Raw genomic sequence first — 19,231 nt, 5'->3', positions numbered from 1 at the left:
TACAGAGGAAACAAATTATTTTGAAATAGTTATAAAATATTTTTCAAATCCTAAATAAGAATCCCTGATCTGGTCCAACCCCCTCCCCCCACCGATTTTACTGATAGCGGAATTGAGGCCCAGAGAGAAGTGACTTACCTAAATTCACTGCAAGTTACAGAGTCAAGATTTGAACCCAGGTCTTCTAACCCCAAATCCAGTGCTCTTTCCACAACACCATGCTGCCTCCCCTACTACTATGGACCATTAGCCAAGTCTGAAAAAGTGGGGAAAATTATGACCAAACCTATAGCAGCATTAGGAAAATACTGAGAGGATAGAGCAACACTCCCACTTAGCTGGCAGTCAGACTTTGGTGGGTGACAAACAACTGAAATACTGTTCTGAAGAAATGAGAAATGCAGAAAACAGCTGCCACAAAGCTCATGCATTTTATTATGTAGAACAACAGTCTACTGGTTAGGATTGAACATAAAATTAAACAAAAGATGATGACTGATGAAACAAGCTTGATTATCTGGTTTCTCCTGGCACCCTGCATTTATGTCCTTCCCTTGGTCACATCGGATAGTTTAGATTATAGCACTTCTTAAACTGTGGGTGGCAACCCCATGTGGGGTCGTGAAAAATTTGGCAACAATAAAAGGTTTCTGAATGTGCAACAACCAAAATTTAATTATAGGTCAAATATATAATGAATACGAGGTATTTCTGGCAGTGCTTGCCCATGTTGCATCGTGCAAACTCACCACAGCCTTGGTTCTGAACACAAAGCACGGGCACTTTGCACTGAGCATGCCCTCAGACAGAGCGATGCTGATGAAAAACAGTAAAAGGGGTCATGAGTGGAAAAAGTTGAAGAAGCCCTGGTTTGGAAGCGGGGCTGAGGAAGGTGCTGCTAGAATCAGACCCCCTGATGACAGGGAGAAGTGACAGTTCACCCTGGCTAACAGAAAAGACAGAAGAAACTTCAGTTATTAAAGCACAATAATTTGGGGCTATTTCGTGTAGAGCAGAATAATTAATCTTGCTTATTCTTACTAACCTCTGAGAGAATCTCTAAATTACTCTACTCTATGAGATTTGACATTTAGATTCATGCCTGAAATTAACCAGGGAAAAGTTAAATTTGTGACTATCTTTTTCACCAAGGCAGAATATATGTGATATATTTTAGATTTTCACAGAGAGGTAAAGTGGAAAATTTTGATGGAATAAGTTTCAGCAATCCAGATGTTCCAAACATCCAAATTGCCTCATTAAATGACAAAGAATACCACAATACTGAGTGCCTGGAAGCTGATCAAGTGTGAATTTAATATATTAGAACCCATTCTTTAAGGTGCCTTCAGTCACCTAGAATTTAGAAAGAACTTCTCTTAGACAGATGAGACAAAAAAGCTGAAGAGATGAACAAAGGAGGGGAGAAAAAAATGAGACAACCTAAGGTTTAACACTTATTTTACGACCAAAGCTGAATAAATTCCCTGGTGTTTGAATAAGTTAGCACTCCTGACCAAATCACTTGATTCTTCCCATCCTCTTCCTAAATAAGACGTTAAATAGTATTGAATTAAAACCTGAGATTAATCTATCTCTACAAAGATATGTCTATATATACTGGATACATAGATTCTAGCAGCACCTTCCTCAGCCCTGTTTCTAATCTATCTGATGTAACCTAGGGAAGATATGAAGGCGGCCAGGAGAAACTAGAGAATCAAACTTGTTTCATCAGTCATTATCCTTTGTTTAATTTTATATTCAATACTCACCACAACTCTACTGCCTAGCACCTTAGGATCTGCATTTCATGGGACAATATTCATCCCCCAACTGGTTACATATGGGATCTTTCATGACACAGATAATGCTAATCTTAAGATAATATTCAAAGTACTGCTAAGTTATTGTAACATAATCATGCAGAAAAATGGGCCAATGGAAATTATTCAGATCAATTATTCCCATGTCCACTTGGCGTATTATATGCAGTCAATTTTTAATCCCAGTCATTTACCCTTCTGCTCCCCCCCCTTGCTCAATCAACATGATCAGGCTGTTTAATAGTACTTCTCAGCTGGTGTCTGCCCAAGGAAAGAAAACTAATTTTAGTCTAAATGAAACATAATGAGGAAGCTAACCCTGCTAGTTAGGGGTGGGGAGGAATCATATGCTGTAGTCCAAAACCAAAAAGAGGATTTCTGGAATCTTCCGCTGGGTGTTATCTCTACTATAGATAATTGGCACTCTATCCACCTCTGGATGTGGGCCAACCTGAAAAACATTAAGGGCCATTTAAAAAAAAAACTGAAATAACTGAACACACTTTGAACAAAGTCTATTATCAAGGCAAATGAGAAATCACCCACACTAGCAATGAACACATTTAAAAACAAACAATACCCATTGGAAAGGAACTGTGAGACATTCAGTCTCTGAAGCTTTGATAATTTAAAAACCATGGAAAGGGTAGCTCTCCATTTCACTCAGGCAGAAGTTGGTTTAGTCTGCTGTATCTGAAGGCACAGCCAACAAGGGTTTTTGAAGGTCTTTGAAGATCTAGGGCTGTCTGACAAGGGAGCCGGCTAATTCCTAGATACAGATTATGACATGTTCTTGAGGGAAATATAGGAAATATGTGCACATGAAACTGATTTGTAGAGGTCACGCTAGTCAAATGATAGTTAAGAGCTTCTGTGGTTTTGTCTTACTATCCCCCGTAAAATAGGTAATATCTATTTGACTCTGGAAGACTTCCAGGCTTTCTATAGTATAGGATAAAAGTCTGCACAGAAAAAATCTTCAGTATTTCAGCCCCAAATCCATAGGCTCTCACCGTATTAACTGCATATTTGTGAACTTCTAGGTGGATGATATGATGTGCTCTCAAACTCTTGAGTTTGGTCCATTTCAACGTAATTTTGGAAGAAGCAGTGGTTATACATCTCAAAAGTTCACATCCATTTAAACAATATCAATAGAATAGCTAGGTGGCACAGAAGATAGAGCACTGGCCCTGGAGTCAGTAAGACCTGAGTTCAAATCCAACCACAGAAACGTACTAGTTGTGTGACCCTGGGCAAGTCACTAACCCTGATTGCTTCCCTCCTCCCAAAAAACAAAAATAAAAACAAACAAAAACCAAGCAAAGATAAACGATACCAGGAGTTTCCAACCTGCCCTACAGTAATCATCCATCTGAAAGGCCCTAGGCAGAATATTTCAGTTCTGAGGCTTATCTAATGGTTTGGTCCAACCTGAAAAGGACTTGATCACCATCTTCCTCAGGGATTTTGGGGCTAGGGTGACACAAAAGTCACATTGCAACAGCATATACTTAAAACTTGTACTTATAGCTGAGTTAATATCCCCCATTTCCATAGCACTCTGTAGAGTGTCTTTCCCAATAATTCTGTGAAGACCGTGTAATATGATCCCCGTTTTACAGATGAAGTAACTGAGGCCAAAAGAAGTTAAGTGTCAAATCGTTATTATATCGGAGGTCAAACTCAAACGCAGTTCTTCTGACTTCAAATTCATTACACTGAAGGATGCTCTTGACCTTTGGGGTAGGGAAATGAAGATATAAATATGGGAGGGTGACTGATGCTTTTTAAATCCATTTGACAAATAATTATAAAGCATGTACTGTGTGAAGCACTAAGCACTGGGTTGTACATGTATGAAAAAATGAGAGTCCCTGACCTCAAAGAGTATGTTTTTTTTTTTTGGACTTGAGTTTCACTATGGAATTTAGCAGTGGGTTTGCCTTCCAACTCCCAGAATCTCTCATTTCCTATTTTGTCACATTTTGCAAATTTGCAGCTCTAAGGTTAATGTTTTTCATTACTTTAGACTCTAAGTTGAGGAACTTTCAGATTATAACATATATTAGATATATTACAATATATATTAGATAAGAAGACCTAAAGTGTGATTTGCAATGTAATATTATTTGACACTAGAATACCTAGGCAAAAGGAGATTAAAGGAAGTAAAGCTTAGATGAAAATATGTTAACCCAAGAATAACAAATTTTTATTGTCTGTGGAGACTGGCTTTTTAGCCAGTGATGGAGAAGGAATCCTCAGAGCTCAAAAATGCTTCATAAAAAGTGTGCTTTGGGGGAAGTTTACTCTGTCTTGCCAAGGAATAGAAAGACAACATGATGTAGTGAAGAGATCACCAAACTCTGAGTCGGAGGATCTGGTCCAAATCCTGACTCTGCTACTTACTGACCTTGAACACATTACTTAAGTGCTCTAAGCCTTGTCCTCCTCACGTGGAAAATGAGGCTGGATTAGATCAAAGGTGTCAAATGAACTCACTGCCCGGGGCAGCAAAACTCCTGCATATGGCCAGAACCAGATTAAAATGTAACTGGGAAATGTTCAACAAAATGGACAGGAAGAAAAAGTAATCAACTTGCCAGAAAAGTGTTTACTAAGCACATCATTTCCTGTGGTCACCTTGATTAGATGAATTAAGCATTTATTGGGGAACCATTACCATGGTAACTAGATGTCATTACAAGGAAAAGCCACTGCATCCATCTAGCAGAAATACAACTGACAAAAAATAGTTCAGAACCCCCCAGAATGATTAGTCCATAGGATCAGCTATCTTAATCACAGCATCCTAGGATTAGAGCTGGACTTGAGATCCTTATATCAAGTTATAATTTCAGCTATTATGATAGGGTGTTGCCTGAACTCTAGTTTATTAGCAACCACTAGGACAGCCCTTCATTCCAAAATGTTCACATTTGAAGGGATTTGATCAGAAAAGTCTGCAAATGAAGAAGCTTTTTGAGGAATGTTACCAACGTTTTGACATCCAGACAGGCAAAATGAAGGACCTCATTTAAAAGCAGGTGGCATGAATAATGGTCCCTTCCTCCTTTTTGGGGGCTCACCTATACCACTTCTGCTCTTAGCTCCTCCTGTCCCCTGGAAAACAGGAGACACAAGGCCATGATAAGCAGGCATATAAAAGACTGACACCTGGCCTCCATCCTCGTTATCAGATGTCCTCAGGGCATCTGCATTTTCAGACCAAAAGACACATTTTTGTCCAAGTAATGAAAATAGTATTAATCATGGAAGTCATTTTATTATATCAAATAGATATTAGTCATTGAGAAGGTAATTTGTATAACTGGATAAGAAATTACAAAATTCTCCCCTGTCATTTCAATGCTTTTTTTAAAAAAAATCTACATGACCTCTAGAAATGTCTTAAAGGCATGTAATTTCCCAAAGCACTGAATTTAGAGGCAGAGGGCCTGGTTTGGAATCCCTACTCTACTATTCACTACTCATGTGACCACGGGCAAAGCGCTAGACCCTCTTTGTCCCTTGGTTTCTGCATTTGTAAAATGAGGGTGTTAACACTTGATGACTTTCTGGGGTCCCTTCTAAGCTCTTAACCAATAATCCTATAATGCATACACAACAATACATAAGAAAATGTTAGGACTGAATCTAATATTTCACGACAGGATAAATGCCCTGCTGAATTTTTGCAGTTTACAAATGGGTTATTGAATGGAGTCAAAGACCCATTTACTCCCACCCTGTTCCCCTCCCTGCCATGATACTTGCAAATAAACAGTTTCAAAAATAGTTTTTATAACATTTAATATGTACATTTTATTCTGATAAATGCAACTTGCTAATAATAACAGTTAAGCCAGATTCTAGTTGATCTCTTTAAGAAATGCATTTGTATCAACCTCTGCTTCTTACCTTAAAAGTTTTCTTCTCTAAAGTTTCAATCGTGTTTTCCACATGAACAATAAAGGAACAACGTCAAGTTATCTCAGAGGCGAAGTTAAGATTCAATGATGAAAACATATTTATGGATCCATAGAAATCATTTGAAGCTTTTTTTTTAAAAAAATGTATAATTAAAGCTAAGGTTAAAAAAAAGACACACCTAACATCCTGATATTGTGCTAGATCTGACTGAGACCACACCATAGGTGGTTCACTCTGTTCCAGCTGGGCACCTTATGAGCAGATCAGGAGCTGGAAAGCCGTGTCCTACTCTCGAGCTCTGCCACTGCCTCTATCATCTTGGCATACAGTTAACTGGCCTCTTAGGGCTATAATTTCCTCATCTGTAAATAAAGGAAGGGGGTAGACAAGGTCTAAGGTTCCTTCCAGGGCTAACATTCAATATTTCAGTAAGGCGATAGCACAAATGGTGAAGAATAAATTTTATTTTTGCTGGATAAAGAATTGAGTTTAAATATGTGGTTTGATTTTGAAAGAGGCCCCATGCCCTTAGGCCTACCTGTAAACATATTTATCTTTTAGACTAACTAATATGGTATCTAAGGCCACTTCGAGCTCTAAAGTTCTCCAAGTACAAGACCATTTCATCTCCTTTTTTTTGCACGTTAAACAACAGCAAGGCAGTAAGGATAAGTGGGTCCTAGAATTCTTCTAATGGGCTGAGAGAAATGCAACTTCCTAGAGAATCTGTTATTTACAGAGAGAGAGAGAGAGACAGAGAGACAGAGAGAGACAGAGACAGAGAGAGAGAGAGAGAGAGACAGACAGAGAGAGACAGAGACAGAGAGAGAGGGAGAGAGCGAAGAAGGGAGGGGGTAGAGGGGGAGGGAGAGAGAGGTGGGGGGGGAAAGGGAGAGGGAGAGAGAGAGAGAGAGAGAGAGAGAGAGAGAGAGAGAGAGAGACAGACAGAGAGAGAGAGAGAGAGAGGCCAAAAACTAATTTTCCACGCGGGGAAATACTTATAAAAACCTTTTATGTCAAAGTCAGGATTTCACAACATAACACACTAATGCAAAATCCAGTAGCACCTGTAAGATTTTAAGTAAATGCTGCCATCACTTAGACACTTTTTTTGATACCTGTAAAAGATCTGAGAAAGAAAAATAAAGAGAAAAAGTACATTCTCCAGAGAACAGCAAGTGTATTTCAAAATAAAAATTGTATTTTTGCTTTTTCTTGTTTTTTTTTTCCAAAATTTTTTTTTAACAAGACTCTATAGTTGTCATATAACAAGTTATACATGATGTGATTGCTCTGGTCCCCCCACCCCACCCACCCCACGTTGTTCCATGTGCGCACTCTGTGGTTATCTTCTGCCCCAACGTTATCTTCTGGCAAATATGTATATGACCGTGTCCCCACAGGTGGATCTAAAGACAGGTACACTATATAGTACTTTTCTCTGGGAAAAATTAGTTTTTCAAATATGTAAATGATCATTTTCATAATACAGAAATGGAGGGCCTGCAGGAGGCACACAACCTAATTATGACCTGCAGATGACAATTTCCAGACACTCACCTGCTGTACATGAACATTTAAAATATTCATAACAATAAAATTTTATTTATATGTGCACTTATATCCACCTTATCCCCTATAATGTACATATCTTGTAACAATTTGGGAATTTAAAAGGTGTAGCCTTCGATAGATTGTTAATCTCTAAAAAACCAAAAACTATCCTCTATGGGACAAGGAAAAAAATCTCAAAAAATGTCCAATTTCAAATTTCACTTCAGTAGGAAAATATTAAAAATAATTTTCTGCGTATATACATATGTTTATATGTATATATTGAATGACACATGTCTCACATATTAACACAATTCAAGCGGAGACATTTTAGTGACCTATTTTCCCACATTTAAATGACACTTATGTCAAATTGTAAAAATATTTTAATTATTACATCATTAAAATGATACTTCACTTGCCATGCCATCAACTTACATTATTTTATTTCTTTATGACTAAATTCCCTGATCCCCAAGTCAAAACCTCCATTTAAATGAATAAGCTCGGTGCTCTTTGTTCCTTGGGGACTGTGGATATCACGACATCTTCTACTTCTAAATTCCATATGTCAAATCAAATTAATTATGTGACTTACCATAGAAATATCTCAGTTCTGAGCATATTTAGCTAAACTGTTCTCCCCAGAAGAAGAGGTGAGAAAACAGCCTAAAATAGATGGAGGTGACTTAGAGGATGTTTCGCACATATAATATAGGATGACTGAGGGTCTGATAGAAAGTTTTCAGGAAACACCTGATAACTCACTGTTAAAAGAAAAGCTGTAATTTTATAAATAAACTATTTGTGTTTGTACTCTTTCTAATATAAACTAAATGTGTATGCACTAGAAACATACACACATAAATATAAACAGACCCAAATGTTCTAGTACGGAGAGCCTGTCCGTTAAGTGGAAGATGTAGTCTGTTGTACAAATTTATTAACTATATTAACTTTGTATGTAATGTTTAAATTAATGTGGGGTGCAAACAAAAAATCAGTGCCTCTTCAGACTGATCTTGAAAGTCAGACACTCATTCATCCATTCTAAAAAAGAATCCTCTCCAACATTATAGGTAATTTACAGTGAGGACGGAGTTTGATGCAATTCCTACTCAGTAAGCAGACAAAATGACGCTTGGCTTACCTTTCAAAGGTTTTCTTAAAATAAATGTATCATATAAAGAAATGCAGGTTTGCCAAAAATCTTTTTAAAATTACATCAAAACAACTTTAAAACTTGTTCACTGAGCATAGCCTAGTGAATTCAATTTCTGTGTTGAAACACCTAGTTAACAGTTCAGAATATTGCCTAGTGTGGTTTGGATACAGATGTGGTGTGAAGACCCAGACAGAGTAAACCTGTCTCTATCTCACTTTGCTATTATCACAGCAGCGAGAAACAGTCCTCTTGGTCGGGCAAGTTCAACATAAATGTATCTCCTTTAAAACAGCTATATATCCTTAAAATGAGCTATAATAAACAGAGTTAATTCCCCATTCGCCACTATTACACTTAAAATTGAAATGCATTGATCATTCAGAAAATATTTCTTGCAAAATATATAAATAAAACATCTTAATGTAACTGCATATTTTGTAAATATCCTTAACATTGCTAGACAGACCAGACCATTGACGGCTGGTTGTTATATTTCAGTACAGTATGTCAAATTTATCAGAAATTTAAAAAGAAATTTTTTCTGAGGGACTCAGCTGCCTTCATTTGTTGGCTTTAAAATGTGTAATAAAATGGGAGACAATATCTTATCCTAAATACATGGAATCAATATGGAAAAGTAAACCATACACTGGACAGTATCATAGAACACCAGAGTGAACAAGAGTGAAACATCTTCCAGTATAAAAAAAGGGAAGAACTCTATACAAGCAGTTATATTATCTGTGTTTCAATTAAAGATGCATTTCTCTCTCACTCCTGGCAAGAATTAATTGGTAAAGACACTGCTTCTCAACAGTGCAAAGTATCCTGAGAAATCATTAAGGTTACAACAACATCAACAACAAAAAAAAATAAACGCAGGGCTTTCATCACTAAGTTTGGGTATTGTTTTTGTTTTTTTTTTGCACAAAACACAGCAGTTAGATATTTTAAATAAATAAATTTAAAAAGCAGATAATCTACAACTGTGTCCAACACAAAAAAAAAAAAAAGGGAGGATGTGACCCAGACACTGCTAATTCTCCCACTGGCTAATATCAGAAAAGGATTGCATCAAATGACTATGAATAGCTTTCTAGTTAACTATGGCCAATATTGTACAAGGAGGTAATTTGTAGTTCAAGTTTTTCATTTTGTTTTTAACTAGCTACAAGCTGAAATCTAAATTGTACACCGAAATATCCTATTCCAATTTGCAGATAGGTCCTCCTCTCGGAGGAGTAATATCCTAATTTTGTGCAACTTTGATGCAGAGCCCAAGGTAGTCCTATGAAGAAGAGGCAGCACGTCTTTAAAAGGATCAGCACTGAAATCCCAGGTCCTTTAGCTGCATTCTAGGAGCTTGGCCAGGTTATCTCGTAATTCTGTTAGTTCGAATATTTTTCCATCAAGAATTTCTAAAAGTGTCTTCAAATTATTGCGAAAAGCTTCTTGCTCGTTCTGACTTTTCTCCAGGCGCTGCTCTAGGTCAGACAGTTGTCCTTCCAGGTCTTTGTTTCGAATTTCTACTTCCTTTAGAGAAAGAAGTGCAAGATGTTAATTCAAACTTAGCAGTAGATGTATTGACTGAGTCCATATCATTTAAAGAGGGCAAGGGAAAAGCATACAATTCTTTTTCTAGCTTCTCATCTCAAGATTCAAAGAGGTTCTGAAGTCCAAAGTTCAATAAAGAATAGGGAAGAAGGGAGAAGGACAAGTCCTGTGATTTTATTGATAAGCAGAATTCTCAAATGAGGAAAACTCCCTTTACCAAATATGGGTTGGGATCTTTTCTGCAATTTTAGTCTTAGTGAGTTGCTAAGAGTGATTTGCTCGGGGTCACACAGTCAATGTGTTAACAGGCGATATTTTAACCTAGCTTTCACAGGCTCTGAAGGCCAGTTTTCTATCCATTTCTTCAGGAAAAATATGAAACATAACTTAATTAGAAGAAAGAAAATAAACCAAGACTATTTAAACTGAAGTGGATCACTTATCTATATTTCAAAAGATCACTTCAGGAATATTTTTGGGTTCCAGAACCAAAGTTAGGAATTGCCAAACGGAGAGAAATATCCATTTTGAAAGATACTTTTATCTCATTTCTTTCATTGCTTCTCCTCTATTTTCTCAGATATAAAGCACAAGGTTCTATTTCTTAAGGTCTTGTTCTCATTTTGCTGCCTGCCTTTGGCACCTAAGATAGGGCAAAGAAAAAGGTGATTAAACACAAATCAGGCAACTTTGCTTTTTTACTAGTTTGGGCACAGGAGAAGGATGCCAGAAATGGTCCCAATGAGGCTAGAACATATCTATGGCTTTCATCAAACAGGCAGGCTGGCATTCTGGAAAGACTATTCCCTTTTCCCCACCCCCTCACACTCATACACATTCACACACACACACACACACACACACACACACACACACACACACACGGCATTCTATCATAGAAAATTAACTCCATATCTAATTTGATCCCTTTTATATATATATATATGTCTATTATCAGATAGCCATTATGTTTAAGGCACTGTTAGGTATAAGAGAGAAAAATGAACAAGACAAGCTTCTTTAAGGAGCTTATAATCTAACAGGGGAGAAAAACCCACGTACTTGAATACTCTGATACATGTATTAAGTACAAAAGGGAGATTCAAAGGAAAAAAATCATACAAGAAATTTGGGGAAGGAGAAGACTTTGAGCTAGGAGGGACTGGAGAAAGCTTCGTAGAGAAGTTGGCACCTGAGCTGTACCCTGAAGAAAGAAAAGAATTTCAACAGGTAGCGTGAAAGAAGTCCATTCTTAGTATGGTTGACAGGTTGGGAGAGTATTCAGAGGCTGGAGAGAGAATGGGAAGATCAGGGAATGACTCAGGGAGATGCCTGCACTCAGGGAGGAGGAGGGAAGAAGGTCAATCAATAAAAGACACAAAGGAAGAGTTTAGCTACCAAATACTGAGGTGTGACTTGAGAACTACAGACTTGGCACTGCATGACCCATTTTGGACAGGCAAGTGAAGCCAGGCCTCACTATGATATGTAACATTTGGATATAACAGATGTAAAGCAGTAGCTAAGTAGTTTCTCATACATTTTTCAATCTTAGCTTAACTATGCACTATGTAACATACTGAGTGTGCCAATATACTAGGTAATATTAACTATCAGTTAGGTGGGACAGTGGACAGAACACTGGGCCTGGAGTCAGAAAGAGCTTGAGTTCAAATCTAGCCTCAAACACTTAATAATTGGGTGACCCTGGGTAAAACACAACTGCTGCCTACCTCAGTTTCCTAAACTGTGAAATGAGGATACCACCTACTTCTCAGAGTGACTGTGGGTTAAATAATTATCATAATTAATAATTATATATTTAAATGCATTAATAAAATATTATATATGACTAGCACAGTGCTGGCTGATAGTAAGCTCCATGTAAATGTTAATTATTATTACTACAGTAACAGTATAATTTATTATCAGTACATTCAATATGCTGCAGAAGATACAAACAGTCTGAGAATGAGAACAATTCTATACCTGGATTCCCACAGGCATCTCTAACCACATACAGAACTGAACTCATTATCCACCCCCACTCCCACCTCTGCCCCCGATCTGAAATCCATCCCTCCTAAGTGAAAAAGCTAAGTGACGCAGTGGACAGAGCACTGGACCTGGAGTAAGGAAATTAAAATCCAGCCTGAGACACTTACTAGCTGTGGGACCCTGGGCAAGTCACTTAACGCTTGGTGCTTCAGTTTCCCCATCTGTAAAATGGGGTTGTTGTGAGGTAACATTTTTAAAGCACTTTGCAAACTTTAAATGTTAGTTATTATTATTATTATTATTGTAATTTGTCAGTTTTTTTCTGCATATTGATATAATCATTTGGTTTCGGTTGTTTTAGCTTTTGATACTATTGGTCTTACTGTTTCCTGAATTCCAAACCCTCCTCATATTCTAGGTACAAACCCAATTTTGTCACAGGGAATATTTTTATATTGCTATAGTCATTTTGCTAGGATTTTATTTAAAATTTCTGTATCAGTATTTATTAGTTATATTGTCATAAGGTTCTGTTTCTCAGCTCTATCTGTCCCTAGTTTAGGTACAGTGTTCTCATAAAGTGAATTAACTAGTATGCTTTTTTTTCTTAGTCATTGAGACTAATTCATGGAGAATGGGTTTTAATTGTTCTTCAGGAGTTAGATACAATTCATCTATAAAATTGCCTGGACCAGGGTTTTGTCTTTCGTAGCTCTTTATGAATTGTTCAATTTGACTGTCTTGAGATTGGGTTAGGATCAGGTTCATGTTTGGTTCATTTGAGTATCTCGTGTTTCTTGTAGGTACCTCTTTAGCCGCCTCTTTCAAATCCTCAGTTTTGCTGGTATATAATTGCATATAGAAGGGTCTAACAATTGTTTTTATTTTCTCTTTATTATAAAGCCACTTTATTTTTATTCTGATAAGCTGATTTTCCTCTTTATTATTATGTTCTGGTTCAGTTCAGTCAAAAGGTCTATTGATTGTCAGTCTTATCAAAGAACCAACTTTTAGCATGGTGTCTATAGTCACTCTTCCCCACTGTACCTACTTCTCCACTAATTTTCGATATTTCTTATTTGGTGCTCATTTTGGGTTTGGTAATACATTAATTTCTCATTGTTTAGTCATTTCAGTCATGTCTGACTCTCTTATGACCCCACTGGAGGTTTTCTTGGCAAAGATACTAGAAGTGGCTTGCCATTTCCTGGTACAGATGAGGAAACTGAGGTAAACAGGGTTAAAGTAACTGACCCAGGGTCACACAACTATTAAGTGGCTGAGGCTGAATTTGAACTCAGGTCCTCCTGACTCTGGGCCCACTGTGCCACCTAGCTGCTCTCATTATTTCCTTAGTTTTCAAAATTACATACTCAGGTCATTAATCCTTTCTTTCTTTTTCTACATTGTTAACGGACGTTTTCAGAGATAATTTTTCCACTGAGGATTACTTTAGCTGCATCTCGAAAATCATGTTGTCTCCTTATAATGGTTATCTTTCAAGGGGCTTTTAACTGTTTCTATGATTTCTTTTTTTTGTTTATTTTTGTTACATTCATCCAGCTCAGCAAAAGAAGTATTAAAGTCCCCTACAGTTATTGTTATTGGTTAGGATTCTTTTGTTGTAATTCAGCTAACATCTCACTGAGGAGTTTAGATGTTATCTATTTGCTGCATATGCTTAACACTAGTACACATTATTGTTTTTGGTATCTTCAGACATAATTTCCCTAATTATCTCCTCTGACTTCATGAATTGATGTTTGCTTTGCCTGATAACACTACTGTAACTCTAGATTATTTTGAATCATCTGATATATGGTAATTTGATTTCAGTTTCTCATTTTTATTCCATACATGGGCTTCAGTTTCTTATGTAGTTCTTGTATTCGACAAATTGTTGGGCTTTATTTTCGTATCCTTTCTACTATTTTATATCTTTTGATTAAGTTATGTTGTGGATTATTATTCTTCATGTATTAATATTGTCTGAACTTAGCTTTATGTGGCTAGAAAACTGTTTAGCCCAAAAAGCTTACTGCAGAGGCCAGAGATGCTCTAGGGAAGCCTGAGTCCCACCTAGCGTTTATTTTGTGTTCCCTCAGGTCTTCCTTTGGGTCTATTCAAAACCCATATTTTAAGTTCTCCAAATTAGATTGACACACTTACTTTTAAATATGTATGTATATGAATGTGTGTGTATGTATGTGTGTATGTATGTATGTATGTATGTATGTATGTCTGTATGTCTCAAACTGCCCTTCTCTTGGAGACCACTTACTGCCTATGTGAGGTCAATCAGGGAAATTTCCTTATGCCCTTCTTGTTTGAACTTTATATAATGTAACCTTACAAAGACTTGTGGAAGGAGCCACCCCTTCTCTCTCTCTCTCTCTCTCTCTCTCTCTCTCTCTCTCTCTCTCTCTCTCTTCCTCTCTCAAATGATCTAATAAAATTCTAAAACCATTTCAGATTTTGGGGTTCATCTCCTGAACAAGTATTCCATTCACATTTAATGTTATAATTCGAGAGAAATGATTATTTCTCTTATATTAATAACCAATTGACAAAAGGGGATCCACTTTTTCCCTATTTCCTCATTCAAAGTCCTGCCTCTGAAAGGCATTTCTGACCCTGACCAAAGAATTCACTACACGCAGACCACCTGATCTAGGTGGAATTCTTACCCCACCACGGTTCATTTTCTTTGACTGGGTAGAAGATAGATTCTTTTGCATAGGAGTGGTCTGGCATGAGATTAGTCTGTGTCCCTGAGTGACAGGTTCAGAATAATGTTCCCCTGGCCTCTCACTAGAATAAGCCCAATTCTTGGCGCAATATTCTCTCATTAATTGTTAACCAACCAGAGTTGCTTTCCACCTGTTGGGAACACCCACTTTTCCAAAGGCTTTATAAGCATTCAATGTCCCCCAAGGTTTGTTTTTTGTCCTTGAGAGTGCCACTGACAATGCTAGCCATAATTAAGAAAATGATTTTTAGTTTTATGTCTCTTAGACTTTTCATACATCATAGATTGTTATATTCATGTTTTTCTGTTTTGTATTGATTTTTATCATTCCTTCTAAGCCAACAGTTTGATCCTAGCTAATTCCCATAGGCTTCCCCTCTTCATCATCCATTTACTTGTCCTATTAAAAGTTTCTCGATTAAATTATTTTCCATTATTTACTACTGTATGGTATTCAAGTTTTAAAATTTATCATTTTTCTGGAAGAGCTATGATCTTTAAGTTATCTTTACACATCTTTTCGTTGAGGTCAATTACTTTGACTTGTATAGAATTCATGTATTCTTTCAAAGATTTTCCCTTTTTTTCCCACTAAATTGTCTTCTATTTCTGTAATTCTGAGTTCCAAATCTGTCATTCTCTTTTTTTGTGACTCTCCTACTTTGGAGAGATTGTCCATTATAAGTTTTGTCTGCTCTGCAGTTTGTCTTTATTAAATCTGATTTGAGAATTCCAATTTCCAATTTAATTTCCACCTTATATCTTTTTAAAATAGTCTTGTCTTACTTTTGAACCATTATGGAGTTTCTTGTTATTGTTCCAGGATCTTTGGGGTGCCTACAGAATTCTCTTTTTTACTGGAGTAAAATTTTGGAGGTCATTTTCATTCATAGTGGTGGTGGTGGGGTGAGGGAATAAGCATTTATATTACACTTACTGACACTGTACTAAACATTTTTACAAATATTATCTCATGTGATCCTCACATCAACTCTGAGGGATAAGTCCTATTATCATACCCATTTTACAGCTAAAGAAACTGAGGCAAATAGAGATTAAGGGACTTGCCCAGTCATAAAGCTAGTCTGAGGCCAGATTTGACCTTGAGTCTTCCTGGCTCCAGGCCCAGCACTCTGTACACTCTACCTACCATAAGCTGCCTGAAAAATACAACTTCGTACTTGGCTAATTATGGCCTTTTGGGGATATTTTTTACACCTTTTTGGTTTGTTTTTACCAGTCTTTCTCTAGGTTTGTATTCTAGCCTCTTTTTCTTGGAATTGTTGTCTTTCTGTCTTTGTCTTGTTTTCCTAACGGTTTATACCTGGCTTCTCCCCTCCCTCCTGGCTATTCCCTTATTTCAATATCCTTTCCCCTACACAGACCTTTAGACTGGGTATCTTCATTCTTCTTGAATTGGGGTGGGTATAAAATTCAGAGTAAACACTGTAGGTAAAGGAGTAACTCCAGCTAGTTTTCTAGTCAGTTTTTCTAGCTATCACCCAGGCTGACACCCTTTTCTTCATGTGGTTGGGAAGAATCAATGTTAGATGGCTCTTACGGAGTGTGTGAATGTGAAGGAGTCAAACTGTGCTTCTGCTGTGGGGAAATCGGGCAGAGTCCCCTCTGGATTAGGCCCCTGGAATCCATACTTATACAATTACTTATTCTGGCTTCACCTAGCACACAGAATGGGGCAGGGGAGGGGACACCATATCTTTAAACACTGGTATTCTTAGTTCTTATTCATGATGCTGTATCAAGTATTTCTGTCTTATTTGGTAAATTTAGCTACATTTGGAATATATTTCCTTCTTTTGAGGTTTTAGGACAGACAGAAATCTAGAAACAGCTATTCTATCATCTTCCTGACCACATGACTTAAGATATTTGACTTTTAAATGGTACTGTTACTGTTGTGAACAAAATTCCAAACAATGGAGAAAGCGAGGAACAGATAATGAAATGAAGAACACTGTCTTTCATAAAAGCAAATTATCAGAATTCTGCAGTGAGGGGAAGAAGAGAGCCTTGATTGGAATCTGTTCACCTGGAACAGTGGCTGAGAAGGCAATATAATTGTGTGGGGGCAATCGTGAAGGTGGAAGGGGCCATACATACTCCTATTGGAGGGTCTGAGAAGAAAGGTGGTCCCTGGAAGAAGGATGTCATGGTGACAGTGATGGGAATGCTTCCTGGGGGTGGCTGAAGAAATGGCATCCTGCTATGCAGTGGAGACTATAGAGGGAGGGCGGTTGTCTTTGAACTACTGTGGGGAGGATGCATCCTTCCATTCCAGATACTGGTACCCTGGAGCCAAGTCTTGGATGCTCCAGACCTGTCTCTGGGTAGGGGAAACAGTCAAAATATGTGGTGTGAAAAAGATAGGAAATGCAAGACAATTTTTCTTCTTCTTTCTATCCCCTCCTTCCCCTGCCACTCCTCCTCTCCACCCAAAGCCCTGCTCATCCACGCAACTCCTAGAGATCCACCATTTAACAAGGGGAGCTGGAAGCCTGGTTCTTCTGTCGTAAGCTAAGTAGCCTGGCCTTATTAATCAGTGTAACCCAGGAGGAGGCGCTGTGCACAAATGAAGACAGCAGTAATTATTGGGGCTCTCTAGTGAGTAGACAAGCCATTTGTTTATAAACTAATTTAAATGTAAACCTAGAGTGAGAGGGATGCAATCACTGACTTCCAAAGGTGCCCTATAATTCGATGATTCGAACATATCACAAATTCTTAGCAAGGAAAAGTTTTCATTGGTTAATGAGCATTCTACTTATTTCTCTGTCCCAGATGAAAACAAAGAATTTCAGACTGAAAAATAACAAGGTATGAAAGTACAACATATTCCGTTTCCTTAGAATATGCAATTGGTTAATAAGATGAGGAAGGAAAGCCAAGGAAAACCAGAACTGTCATTCTAAAAAGTTTATCATGATCTCCTGTGACCTATTTTTATTGGTTAGTTTGAAGCACATAATTCAAGTAGCTGGTCCTAAGTAATACTAAAAACCTCCTAGTGTACTCATTTAGATTAGCTACTGGCGAATTCTCCCCATCTGTCCTATTCCTACAGGAAAGTATTTATAGCAGAATGAATGCTAGGCTTTATGGTAAAAAATTTCTACTACCAGGCTAGTAGGCCAGAGGCACATGCATATAATGAAAATAAATTATCTTCTCCTGGGTATATATTACTATTACACAAGATGTGTGGGCGAACAAAAAACAGCCAATTCAATTATTCAAGGGACTAACTATTCAGTCTCTGGGTTATCCAGGCTTCTAGCCCTTCATTTTGTCCACATTTTGACCACTATATAGCTTAATAGGAATTGTATATGAAGGCAAACAAAAAACCAAAACTGAAAACAAATTTAAAAAAAGGAGAAAAGTTAGCAATTCTGGGGAAGGGCCTGAATTAGAAACCTAAACCAGAGATTTAAATGATGGAGGGATTCTCTTGGGTGTTGCTGTTGAGTCGTTTCAATCACTGTGACTCCATTTGGTGGTTTCTTGGCAAAGATACTAGAGTGCTTTGCCATTTCCTTCTCCAGCTCATTTTACAGATGGAGAAACTGAGGCAAACAGGATGAAGCAACTTGCCCAGGGTCATACAGCTAGTAAGTGTCTGAGGCCAGATTTAAACTCAGGAACATGAGTCTTCCTGACTCCAGGCCTGGTGCTCTGTGCACTGTACATTTATTCTCTTGGTATATATCTACTATTCTTTTCATTACTATCAAAAATATATAGGCTACAGTTCTATATATAGTATGCAAATAAAAAGTTTCAATGTGGTCATATTGAATACAAAGCAAAGAAACAGTGTAGAGAAGAGAAAGGTGTCTCCACCATGCTTACAAGAAAGGCTGTAGGACACGCTCGGGGAGACAACCCAAGGCTAAGAATGAAGCACCAAGAAGACAGGCCTTGATTCCCTTCTAAATCTGCCTCTTCAAGGCCAGACCCCAGTCCCCAAATGGCGCCATAAGTAAGATAAAGGGAAAAGCTGATGCCGGTAGCATGAGAGCAATTCTGCAGAAAAATGGAGACCAGGCACAAAAAGCTGAAGGCGCTCAAGTTGCCAAGTGAATTGTCTGAATTTTTGACTACGTACTTTTGGTAACCAGTGCCTAATGCTTACTGCTCAAGCAAGCCCCAAGAGGACTTAGCTTCTCTCATTCCTAAGAGAGGGGGAAGAGGAGGAGAGGCCAGGTGAAAAGGAAGACATGAGAAAGGGGGCCAGACCTCCCACTTCACAATAGCTTCTCGTGGTGCCATGGCCACTGCTGCCACCCACAACACCCACCCCAGGCTGCCACCCCTGGGAGCAAGGGGCCTGTGCTAGATGAGAGAGGAGCTGAGGCCCCCACAACAGCCTCAAGAGACACTAAGAAGAATATGGAGAGACTGTGACCAGCAGAAGCTGCAGAGAATAAT

The 19,231-nt window shown here is 37.9% G+C and overlaps 1 protein-coding gene across 3 annotated transcripts in view; it reads right to left on the bottom strand.

The window, feature by feature from the left end:
- Window positions 1–7,515: 7,515 nt before the first annotated feature.
- HOMER1 (homer scaffold protein 1) overlaps window positions 7,516–19,231 on the bottom strand; it is a 171,058-nt gene continuing 159,342 nt past the window's right edge. For all 3 annotated transcript variants that reach the window (XM_036734320.1, XM_036734313.1, XM_036734329.1), the window contains one exon: window positions 7,516–10,014. In XM_036734320.1, the coding sequence (XP_036590215.1) occupies window positions 9,826–10,014 (189 nt within the window). In that variant the 3' untranslated portion in view covers window positions 7,516–9,825. The remainder of the gene's footprint in view (window positions 10,015–19,231) is intronic.

The sequence above is a fragment of the Trichosurus vulpecula genome, chromosome 1, assembly GCF_011100635.1.
Source record: "Trichosurus vulpecula isolate mTriVul1 chromosome 1, mTriVul1.pri, whole genome shotgun sequence".
NCBI classification, from domain to species: Eukaryota; Metazoa; Chordata; class Mammalia; order Diprotodontia; family Phalangeridae; genus Trichosurus; species Trichosurus vulpecula.
Note: the sequence above shows the minus strand (reverse complement) of the source record. Positions and strands in the feature narration are given on the sequence as shown.